At 37.5% G+C, this 12874-nt stretch overlaps 1 protein-coding gene across 1 annotated transcript in view; it reads left to right on the top strand.

The window, feature by feature from the left end:
• LOC150104499 (SEC14-like protein 2) overlaps positions 1–1088 on the top strand; it is an 82666-nt gene extending 81578 nt beyond the window's left edge. The window contains exon 21 of the mRNA XM_090395566.1: positions 1000–1088. Within this exon, the coding sequence (XP_090251692.1) occupies positions 1000–1088 (89 nt within the window). The remainder of the gene's footprint in view (positions 1–999) is intronic.
• Positions 1089–12874: the final 11786 nt, after the last annotated feature.

The raw sequence follows: 12874 nt of genomic DNA, 5'->3' as shown, positions 1-12874 counted from the left end.
ATACAGTTAGTAGTAGCAGTATTACAATTATAGGTCTCAACACTCGCATGGATTTAAGTCATGTGAGACCATTAACAGCAAGTCCCCTCCTTTATCTGCTCTATCCTTTCTAAAAATACTGTATCCTTTACAGTCGATACTATTTAATGTTTGCTTCTGATAGCTAGGTCTCACTAATGCTCACAATGAGGTCCCAATATACCAGGGCAAAGACTCTACCCCTCCTTAATTAATAATGCAATCCCATATCCTACAACAGCTTCAGCAGAGTCCAAAAGTATCGCAGTGTGTCCATTCCTGTTGTCTAATCCAACTGTATTAAAAATGTTGTCGCTACTCACACATGACCATGCTGTTCTTGGTGAAATATAGATTCTGTCAACCCATTCCTGTATGCGAACCCTAATGAACTTTTCCCTTATCCTCACCACCACCACGCCAGCGATATTGACAGGTCGATAGGTGAACACATCTATCTTTGCACCACCCTTGTGCAATGGAATTACCACCCGTTCTTTCCAACTTCTCAGCACAGATGTTGATTAAACTGAGGTGTAGACTTCATCAGTTGCAGTGCGTACCCCTCATACACCTGAGTTTCCTCATCCAGAGAAAAGGAGCATTGAACACCAGATTGGTGGCTCTTGTCCAAACGGACACTCATTTGGTGAAAAGTTTTCTCCCTTCTGCAAGGCTTAAAAATCGTGGAAAGAGAATTGCTATTTATTTCGGAAAAAAAATTAATGGCCAAATAAGATGCTAAGTGACAAGGATCGGATTTTATAAACTCAATCCCAAGTCGACACACTACTATATTTCTTTTTTAAATTAATAATGCACGTAAAATATGTATAGCAAAATTATGAACCTTTTTTAAAGCGTTGCATTGGAGCAGTCGTATATAAATTTAGGTCTTCGTAAACTGAGCAATTTCATGCCTTAAAAATAATGAAGTTCATAACATTTTCAACTTTCAAACTGTAATTTTCTTATTTCCAGATATTTTACAGTTCGATAATTCCTACAGTTGGATTCGGCAAGCAGATGTAGCGTATCGAATCGACCAATACCGTCCAGAACGTCTTTAATCTAAACCTCATGGAACAGTTTGTGAATTCCGCGAGATAGTTTCGCTGTGTTAAGGCGAAGTGCGACATAATAATCCAATTTTTTTGTGCCTAAATTGCAAGATATGGATGTGGACGACATGTGGTTTCAACAAGACGGTGCCACATGCCATACAGCCCGAAAAACAATTCAATTACTGCATGAGTCATTTCCCGTTTTGGTGATCAGAATTGGCCGCCCAGATCATGTGACTTAACGCCGTTGGACTTTTGGGGGGGGGGGGGGTTGTAGTCTAAGGTTTATGCCCACGACCACCCCACGCCTTGAAGGAGGAAATTGAGCGCTGTATCAACAAAATTCAGCCACATTTATGCAAAACGGTCATGGAAAATTTCGACAAAAGAATGCGTATGTACCAGTAAAGCCGTGGAGGCCATTTACCCGATATGCTATTCCATGCATAACCCTATACTGTATACTTTATGAATCAATAAGAAATTACAATTTTTAATTAAAAACCTGTTTTCTATCAAAATTACTTCTTGCGTGAATTTTGGGACACCCTGTAGTATAGTGGAGGCATCTATTGTCAAGGTGTATAATATAGCCAAACGTGTGGTTTCAAATTCGCTTCGTCTTTTCTCAGAACAAGAGCCAATCACCACGGTAGCTAAACAGCCCTCCCACCAATCATCTTTCTTAATTCTCTTATATATCAGTCGCAATACATTTTATACGCAAGAATCAACATTAATACTGGTTCCAATTTACACATATTGCTGGTTAAAAGAGCAGGCAGTCATAGCTTCCCCCTGGATAACGTTAACGTGACAGTGTGGTCGTTGAAAGCGACACAAGGAGATGGCTAAAGAGACGGAATTTAGAACCTTACGTTCATTTTTAGTTGTATACTCAATGTGCAGTTGCTTCTCATTTCCTGTCCTTCAAGAAAAAAGAATGTTTACGAGTAGTACGTATTAAGGCAAATGCTTATTTTACGTTAGATTTTCCAACAACCCAAACATTTAAGATCAATTTTCGTTGACAGGGGACAAGTATGGAGATTCTTTCTTTTTCAACGGGGGGGGGTCGACAACTTTTTGAGGCGGAGAGGAATTTGTTCTTCAAGAGTATCAGCTTTGCCACGTAAAAGGACGACTGAATTACAAAACTATTTTCATAAGAAATTTCGGAGATTAGAAAAGAGGGGAAAATAATCCCAAATGCGATGGAGTTGATAGTTTATGGGATCCAGTGATAAAGAGACTTGAAAAATTAAATTCATGGAAAGTTGGAGTTTAATTTTTTCTTTAAAACGGACTATTCGGCTTAATTCGTTCGCTACGTACTACCCACTCTGAATCATTGCATAAGGAGGCTCCATCAAATGAAATGCAACGAGGTTCTTCTCTGTTCCCTACATGTAATATCGATTACAACTAGCGCACAAGACCGTCATGTCACTGTTAAACATTAGTACAGAGCCGTTAACAGAAATTTCTTTCCTAGAGGGGAGACGTGTGTTCATGTGAAAAATTCTTTGCTAGTTGAAGTAGACTTTCTCAATCTATACCTGCAGAAAAAAAGTCGGCGAATTGAACAAATACTCAACTACTTTATATGTGAAATAAGTTTATTTATACTCTAGTTTTGTGGATTACAAACGATCATTTTTCTTCCGCTAGTACAGAAAAATATACTAGTATGAAACAAATTGCAGTATTTCAAAAGTCTATCAGAATGAAAGCGGAGTCGTCGCCTTCTTTCACTATGCCTTATCCAATGTTAAACGGGTTCGGCGCACCGATCTTTAACCTTCCTCTTCCAAGTTCACCGGTCCAGGGCGTCCTTTGGACTCCATCCTTTGTCACCTTATCCCTCCACCTGAGCTTGGGCCTGCCTCCTTCCCTCCAACTCCATATACTCCACTCGTTTACCAACATACTCGTCACCCTTCCTCTCTACATGTCCGAACCACCTACTTTCTTGTATCTTCTTGCCAATTGGTCCCACCTTAACCGTCCCTCTGATGTAGTCATTCCTTATCCTGTCCTTTGTCACACCACTCAACATCCGCATCCCCGCTACCTCCATCTTCCTCTCCTGTGCCTTGGTTATAGGTCACGTCTCCTCACCACCATCTTATAGAACTTTCCTTTCCTCTTACAACATTTCTTCCCTGAAATTAGCCTTTCACCCTAGAGTCGTATGACGATATCCCCGTTGACATATATTCAGTCTTCACACGGTTAATTCTCATGCCTTTCTCCACTCTTCCAGGGTATTTTCAAGCTTATCTCTCGGGATGATTCGCATAGAACAATGTCGTCGGCAAACAGCATGCTCCATGGTGCCTCCTTGACATTCTTCACTAGTACATCCATGACCAGGTCAAAGAGGTAAGGGCTCAGAGTGGCCCTACGACAATGGTGAACCCTTCTGTCATGCCGACACTAGACCTGACATGAGTTTCTCTTCCCTCATACATCTTCACCAACCTCGCGTACTTCTCCGACACCCCCCCCTTCTTCCTCATACCTCCTGCCTGGACACTCTGTCGTATGCCTTTTCCATGTCCATAAACACCATGTGCAGATCCACTTGCATCTCTCTATATTTCTCCATCAATCACCTTAGCGCAAATATCGCATCCGTTGTCCCTCTTCCTGGCATAAATCCAAACTGCTCCTCACCAATTTTCGTTTCCTGCCGTATCCTTCCTTCAATTACTCTTTGGGGGGGGGGGGGTGGGGGGGGGGGGGGGTGGGGGGGGGGGGGGGTGGGGGGGGGGGGGGGTGGGGGGGGGGGGGGGTGGGGGGGGGGGGGGGTGGGGGGGGGGGGGGGTGGGGGGGGGGGGGGGTGGGGGGGGGGGGGGGTGGGGGGGGGGGGGGGTGGGGGGGGGGGGGGGTGGGGGGGGGGGGGGGTGGGGGGGGGGGGGGGTGGGGGGGGGGGGGGGTGGGGGGGGGGGGGGGTGGGGGGGGGGGGGGGTGGGGGGGGGGGGGGGTGGGGGGGGGGGGGGGTGGGGGGGGGGGGGGGTGGGGGGGGGGGGGGGTGGGGGGGGGGGGGGGTGGGGGGGGGGGGGGGTGGGGGGGGGGGGGGGTGGGGGGGGGGGGGGGTGGGGGGGGGGGGGGGTGGGGGGGGGGGGGGGTGGGGGGGGGGGGGGGTGGGGGGGGGGGGGGGTGGGGGGGGGGGGGGGTGGGGGGGGGGGGGGGTGGGGGGGGGGGGGGGTGGGGGGCTAGAAAATGGTTTTCCACATTATTACATCAAATAAAATCCCAATAGCACTTTCAAGAATGATTCGTTCATTGAACGGCGATTCGATTCCCATCCTGAAGAAAAGCATGACTATCACAATTACGGAATAAGTTCATACCAAAATACTGAAGAAGAGAATTCAACTTTGAAACGCATCTACTTGTCAAAAGCTTCTTTAATTTAAGAGGCGAGAACAGGAGCAATTAGACAAAGATGTCCCCGAGATATTATTTCATTCATGCATATTCCCAGTAAAGACTGGAGGTTGCCCAACGAAGAAGAAATTCATTCATACAGAAAATAATGTTAACATTTTCCAAAGTAAATGGAGCAATAAAAAGGCAGACGGTTGTATTTAATTAAAACCAACATCGCTGCATGGACAAGAAGAAAGAGATCAGCAGGTTATGGAAGTCTTGAGAACTACACCGGATATTAGAATACCCAAGAAGATGAGTTGCTAAAAAGGCCATCTTGTCCTAGATTCGTAACAGGAGGAAAATGAAATATATTTCATTTAACAGACAAAGCAGATCTATTGCGACGAAGCGGATAGGGAAATGGCCATCAGAAATGGAGTTAGCTGTGAATACCCAATAAGCAGTCCCGGACCAAAGCGGGCATGTCTGGAGGCCCTAAGATGGCAGCCCCATCACCAGACTAGGGTGCGGATGGTTAACCAGCCCAGATGGGAAATTTCAAGGGAATAAAAAACGGACTATTAACTGGATACGGATCGGAATAGTAAACAAAATCGAAGAAATACAAAAAGCTCTACCAGAAATAGCAATAAATAATTTCAGAAAAAAATCAAAAGGCTCTTCTGGACTATAGTTTAATATACACAGTGGAGCAGCCAACGAAAAACGTGCAGGTGTAATGGAAAGACAAAAGTGAATCATATAACTACATCGCTGAAAGAATAACGACTAGACTTATGTAAGAAATTTATTACAATCATAGGAAGATATGCATCAGAAGAATTCTATAAAAAAATCTCCAGAACGTAATTCAGAAGACAAACAAGATTACTTAAGCATTACAGGCGATTTCAATGCTAGAATTGGGTCAAATACATTTAAAGATTTAATAGGTAATCAAGGAGAAACACCACAAATAACAATGGACGAGAACTCAGGGAATTTGTGGGTAAAAAACTGCAGAGGATGAAATACTGGCTCAGACCACTATTTATTAATCAGTACTATTAAGATACCAAACCGGAGAAATAGAAACAATACAAGAACACAAAAGCTGGAGCAATTTAAGATAGAACTGTCACTATCTTGCTGTATCAAAGAAAATTAATGTTTAGCCATTCAAACAAGCAGCATAGGAACAAAACAAGAAAAGAAACGTACCTTAAATAGTTAAACGACAAAACCATAGGAAATAGAACATAAAAGAATCAGAGCAAGAAGACAAGACTGGGAAATTTTGTATCAAGATTAAAGCATGACATAAATGGGCCTCAGCTAAAGAGTTATAAAATCATATATAATAAAAAATGGCTGAAGAAACAGGATAATCTACAATTAGAAGGCCCCTCCACAAAAGAATGGAACCGATCACTACGCCCAGCTTCTAAACAAGTGAAGAACCAATACAGTTAAATGATCTAAAAAATAGGAAACGGAATAAATACAGCTCTAAACCATTTCAGTTAAACAGACTATGAGAAGAAGGAAACATACCACAAGAATGGAAGACAGCAATAGTCAAACATATTCAAAAAAGTAAACTACAGAGGAATATCCTTATTAAATATATCTATCTAATTAGAAGTAAATTAACACCAGGGGCGGAGGAAATTACTGGAGAAGAACAATGCGGCTTTAGGAAAGGAAGAACCTGCATACATCCCGTATATTTACACTCAAACAAATTATAGAAAAAAGAATATAATTTAATCTGTGAAGGCCATGTTGGAAGATTATGAGAACGCATATGATCAAATCAATATACTGTATGAATTGAAAGCAATAGCAAATATATATAATGGAAACAAGCTATATTAAAATTATTAACAATGAAACAACCGAAAAAAAATTAAAACCAATAGAGGTCTCATTCAAGGAAATGGATTATCACCAATACTCTTCAAAATATATATATACGGGAAAAACAAAATCATAGGAAATAAAGAATTATCCATCCTTTTGTATGTTGAAGATCAAGTTATTTTTGCTGAAAGTGAAGACCAATTACAGAAAAATCTACACGAATTGAACAGAACAGTATGACATGAAAAGCTCAATAAATAAAACGAAATCAATAGATTTCAAGGTAAAGAAATTGATGCCAAGTAATAGAACAAGTGAACAAATTTAAATATCTAGGAAATTACATAAGCCCCGCCGGAGACATTGGAACTTTGAACAGAACACTTCAGGAAACAGATGTCGAGAACAAACCATTTCTGAAACACGGACTTGGGGAGATCGAGATAAAAGACAAATGAAGTTTCTAAGACCGCTCGCACGCTATAAAAGAATAGACAAGATAAGAAAACAGTTATCCATAATTAGCATAACAGAAGCCATCACAAATAATGAATGAGGATAGATGGCCAAATATCGCCTGGAAATATAAACCAAAGAGACACCGATCAGGAGGAGATGGGCAGAAAACGTTACAGGCGGGACCCCTGAAAGTTGTAACATTTATGGAAATTTTAAATGAAAGAATATCTTATTAATTTAAATAAATAAAGGAAAAAAAATAGTATATCATATAAATACGCCAGAACAATGATTTATTTTAAAATATCCATTTTTACTATAAAGAATGAAATATATATGTATTACAACTTATAAGATTTAAAAGAAATCTGAATATATTAAATTTTATTTAACCTAATGCGCTTATCAATAAAAATTTTTGTAATTTCATGCTCTATAGCCAGGGACTACATAGAAGATCGCAAATAGGCTTTTATTAATTTTAATTTGGAAAATGACCGTAAGTGGACGGGTCAATATTATTTTCAATGTCGTAGTCATATTTGGATAAATATCTGACAAATTATTTGCAATTATGAATTTTAAAATATTAATGGGTGCATCTTCTGGAACAATATTTCTAAAAATAATTAATTCATCAATATCTGTATTTAATTTTTGATACAGCTGTTGCAGCAAACGTTTCTCTAATTTTTCATATCATAAAGAAATTAAATTTTTTTTTTTGACAGATTGTACAGCAGTATCTAAAATTATCTTTCTTATCACCTATGTGCGTTTCATAATCAAAGAATACCTTTCTTCGACATACTCGACTTAATTCCTATTTCTAATAGATTTGACAGTTCTTTAGCGATCTCAAATCCTGATATTCTCTGCTCTTCAAAGTACTGCACTAACTCTTTAATATGCTTAGCTGCTACGTCTATGGGAATTTTTGCATTTCGTAATACTTTGCTCACCAAATTACAAGGCTTAGTATAAACTCTAATGAAACCACTTCTACTTTGATAGTATTATCTGATGCAGTTTTAGATAATTCTTTTAGTGCATTTAAAAATTCTGGAATTTGAAAACGTACAGCCCTAACTGATACTATTCTACATTCCCATCTTGTATCACATAACGCTTTTGGAGTTAATTGTTTAACAAATTTCTTTAATATGTCCCAACGTGAAGTCGAGGCAGTAAATAATGTATATATTTTTTGTATAACATTAAAAAAAATTTATAGCTATAATTTAGCGACATCTCCTAAAATCAAATTTAAATAATGATAGGCGCAAGGAGAATAAAACTTTACGTTTTCATTTAAAATGTAAGCACGGGCTCCATTATCATGCCCTCTACAATCTGACAACTTAAGATTTAATTTATTCAAAAGTGATTTTATATTTTCATATATATATATATATTTACCAGTAGTGTCATTAGTTGTTAAAAACATCAAAAGTGTTAACGAATTTCAATATATGTAAAAAATCTAAATATTAATGAAATTATTGAATAGTACTTTGCCTGTCGTATCATATTTACAATATTTTGGTTCCCATATCAACAATTAATTCATTTTGCACGATGGGTGATACATACGAATTTTTCCCCCCGAACATCGCATTAAATGATCTTTTAAAAGTGGATCAAATTCTGCAATAAATTGTATGATTCCAAAAATATTACTATTATGGACTGTGTACAAAGTCAAAATTACTTATAAAAGCTAAATTATGTTCGGATAAATAAAGAATTGCTGCAACTATTCGTCTTAAAATATTTCTTAACTGTTCTGCTTCAAATTTCATGACATTTTTATTTGCCTGATCAACTGTATTGCAATTTTTTAAATTACATTCCATTTGTGTCCATGAATACGTGCATTTCATGTGCACTGGATTTCGTTCGTGCGACTTTAATCTTTCACTTACATGTCGCCATTCTGTGTTCGAAATTTTGGGCCATGTTGCTGGATCTTCAATGCTCATTGTTTGACCAAACGCATCATGTTCTCCGCTTCCTTTGAGTATTTCAGAACTCTCATTATTAATTAATATTGAAGCCGAAGAACTGTTTGCAGTTATTTCAGAACTCCCGTTGTCAACTGATATATCTGAACAAATATACGAGTTCAACTTCGTGAATTTCTTTGACGTTCCTCAACCGCTTCTTTTTGTTGTTTTCGATGCCCACGTGGGTATTTTCTTCCATAATAATCTCTCTCACGAGTAGTCATACGATTGATTTAATTATAAAATATATCTAAAATAGATAATATCAGAAAATAAATAAATCTAATATAGATTGAAAACTGCTATTGAATAACTTAAAACCAGTTTACAAAATATATATATTTTTTAAAATGTTTTGCAAGTAATGGCCATGACAGTACGTGTATATACTTACTTGTTCATAAAATCAAAACACCTGTTTTAAAATGCACTTTTCCCTATTTAACACTATGTTGTACGATATTGTCATATATCTTAGAGTAGGTTCAAATACTAGCGCTACGATCTTAAAATTTATTCCCTATACCAATTACTGTTTATCCTAATGTTATTTCATCGAACACAGCCATGAGATACTGGGCGAGCAGAAACGCGGTGCAGTGCCAACGAAAGAACGACGTGCCGTTATCAGTATAATTTTAATGTATTTTCATGAAAAATTCGGTGTTTATTTTACCAAGAAAATACACAAAAACTATGCGGTGGCCGAGGCCCTGTGCCACCACACAGTTCGCACATCCACGAATACGGCTCTGGTTACAGGCAAACAGTCGCCAAATACGCGAAGCCAAAAAGAAGCAGCTTTAATAGAATCGGCCATCTGAAAATGGAAATCAATATTAGATTATCTTAAACGAACAGACAAAGTAGTCTTTACTTCCTTGTTAAAATAAGTTCAGAATATAGCAGCTTGGGAAATACCAATAAAAAGAAGATTGGAACGATACAATCAAAATGAAAAAGAACCATATTATAAATGGTTAAGCAGCAAAAGATTAGAAACAAATTTGTTCCACGATTCTTATAAGATTTTGAAACGCGTTTACGCCATGTTCTAAATATCAGTACAGATACTAGAGAAAGCGTAAACTTAAACACAAAATTGTGGACTGGCAAACATTCCATTTAACGGAAATCGTTAATTTCATATATATGAAAATAATCATATCCGAGAGAGATGTCCCCTTTCAGCAATTCTTTATTCCATTTAAATAGATAAAAATACCCATCAAGGTATTAAACACTTTGCTGAAGAATAGTTTAAACGAAATAGTCAAATGAATTCATTAACTACCTAGGATGTATAATTAAATATATATGAAAAAGATATAAACCTAATCTAGATTAATGGTATTATATATATACTCAGTGGTGAGCTATGGAAATTTTAACAAAGGGGTCGCATCGCCGAGCAAAAAACTTTTATTAATACAGCTTGTGTACAAATTCCAATTAAAAAGTTAGAGGACAATCAACCTCTAAAGGCTATAATGTTTTCATTTTTAAACAAATATTTCATGATCTAAACATGAAATATTTGCACACAATCAACTGTGTTAATTTATCTTACATGTTTTAACTATCAAAATATAATAAGAATGAAATCTTTTATAAAACATTTGATTGGCTACCAGAAGGATAAAGATAGCGCATGCGCTTATTTTATTTTCAAACTTGGGCGCATTCGTTATAGAGGAGTTGAAACAATAATTCCAAATAATCTATAAACTGCCGAATAGACTAATTTTGGCACGCAAATTTCAGAAAATTTTAACAAAGGGCTCCCGCGAGCCTCTTATAGCTCACCACTGTATATACTAGTCCATTGTATGGAAGTGAAATCTGGACAATAACAGCTGCAATACTAAACCAGAGATAGAAAATATAAATATAAATGGAACACATTAAAAGATTACCAAAATAAGTATTAAATTACAAACTATTGGGGGGGGGGAAGCAGGATGTACTCTAAAGAGATTCAGTGATGACTTCTGAGGCCTAAATCCATTAAAAGTACGATGATTATGGAAAACAAGGTATCCAGTTAATCAGAACTGTCATCGATACAATGCTGTATGCAGATGATCAGATTATATTACAAGACAACGAAGATGGTATTTAAAGGTCAAGATTTGTTAGATCAAAAATAGCCATAAACAAAAGAACAGTTTAATAATATTTCTAAAAAATAAATTTCAGAAAATCTGTGGAACAATTAAAAGTATAAGACCAGAAACTCAATTTTACAAAGTGATGGCCACTCCTACTGTGTTATCTGTGGTTTGGAAAGATGAAAGTCAAATACAAGCTACAGAGATCAGATTTTTAAAAACAAAGAATGCACAAAATTGGATCATAAGAAAAGAACTAGTACTCACGACGTAAATGGGAAGTGCATCTATTTAGGGTAGATAGATATAGAAGCAGCAACAGGCAAATACCTAATCCTTGAAGAGAAAAAGAATGTTCAATCCATTTTTAACTTGTATTTCTAATCCCGCTCTCAAATTCACAACTCTTGATTAAAGATTGGAGAGTAATGAGGTAACCCTTCAAGATGGGGAAAAAAAAATGAGCAGGTCAATCAATACTGATTTATGCATGTGAAATGAAAAGATTTACGAATAATAATTCAAATACGAAAACAACCAGTTGGTTGAGCATACGTCGTTTATTGGTTTGTATTTTAACGCTTAATTGTGAACAGATAATCCGACTCCCACATTCGAAAGGTGGAATACAACTGAAATATCGGCCAGTTGCTATTTGTGGCCTAATTCGCTATTTTTAAAGTATACTAAGCAAAGAATTCGGCGAAAATGTTCAGAAATGAGGTTCGGGAAAAGTGAAAGTCGTGGATTCTCAGCTTATTGAGAAATGAAGGGGGGAGGGAGTTAAAGTTCATAAATGTTAGTCAAAGGTTATGATGTTCTAATGATCATTTTAATCCCGAAAGTGAGAGAGATGAATTATTTATAAGCGAACACGAATTGATAATTTTCTGATTCTAAATAAGTAATCTTTATGTTCGTTGTGAGAATCAATGGGCTTAGACAAATGATTATCTCAATAGTTCCAAGATTCTGGTCGATTCAATAACGTATTCACAATAATACATTTACTGGAATGTTGGCGCATGAAATACCCACGATTTAGAGGGTTACTTTGGTTTCTCCTTAACTACAATAGGGACCCCTGAGTTGCTCTACTCGTCCCTTTAATTCTTTGCGCAGTAAGTAAAGAAAAAGTGATCAGAGAATGTGGCAGTTTTGACAGGAAAGAAAGTGACTTATAACCGTGAAAGGACATTTCTAAAAGCTTTATCTGCTCAAGATAAACAGGTTACACACCAGTGTCACACAGCGAGGGTCAACATCAGGGTCCGTCCTTGATCCTCCAAGGTAGGCAGGAATGACGTTCGCATCGAAGTCTGCCAGTAAGGCTTCAGCTGTTTGATCTATTTGGGAGTAAAAAAAAAAAAAAAAAAATTTTTTTTTTTAGAAGAGCCGCTGAAAGTTACACAGGCAAACGCAGTTCTATGCTAGAATCCTCTGCTAATGCAAGAGATAGTAGTATTCAATTTGGCATATGCCGAATTTTTTATTTTGTGCTTGCGACAGCGCATTTAGAATACATAACATCTCAAGGTGGCGAAGAAGACTTACCTGCTTTATAACAGGCGAACTTGTCATGTATTTGTTGGGGAAGAACGTATTTTAGTAAGCTGTAACCCAGGGCAAACATCCGGGGCACTGAAGGGTTCATACAACATGAAAATCGTAATAATATAATAAATATATTAAAAAGATGGACAAAATTTCCTTAAAAACTAAGAAATCTTTACAAAATTAACTGGTTCAGCACAAAGGATGGGAAAATAATTTGAGTAATAGTAGTTACATTTAGTGAGACACAGCCTCAGAAATTTCAAGTACAATTACAAAAAAGTCCGTGTGTGTGTGTGTGTGTATATATATATATGTGTATATATATATATATATATATATATATATATATATATATATATACACACACACACATATGCATTAATAAACTGATTTGTCATTTACTTTTTTGAGTCAC

The sequence above is a fragment of the Typopeltis vanoorti genome, chromosome 7 (genome assembly GCF_054136105.1).
Source record: "Typopeltis vanoorti isolate ZY-2024b chromosome 7, IOZ_Tvanoo_1.0, whole genome shotgun sequence".
In the NCBI taxonomy this organism is placed as follows: Eukaryota; Metazoa; Arthropoda; class Arachnida; order Uropygi; family Thelyphonidae; genus Typopeltis; species Typopeltis vanoorti.
The sequence above is the reverse complement of the archived record's forward strand: the minus strand, read 5'-3'. Positions and strand labels throughout refer to the sequence as shown.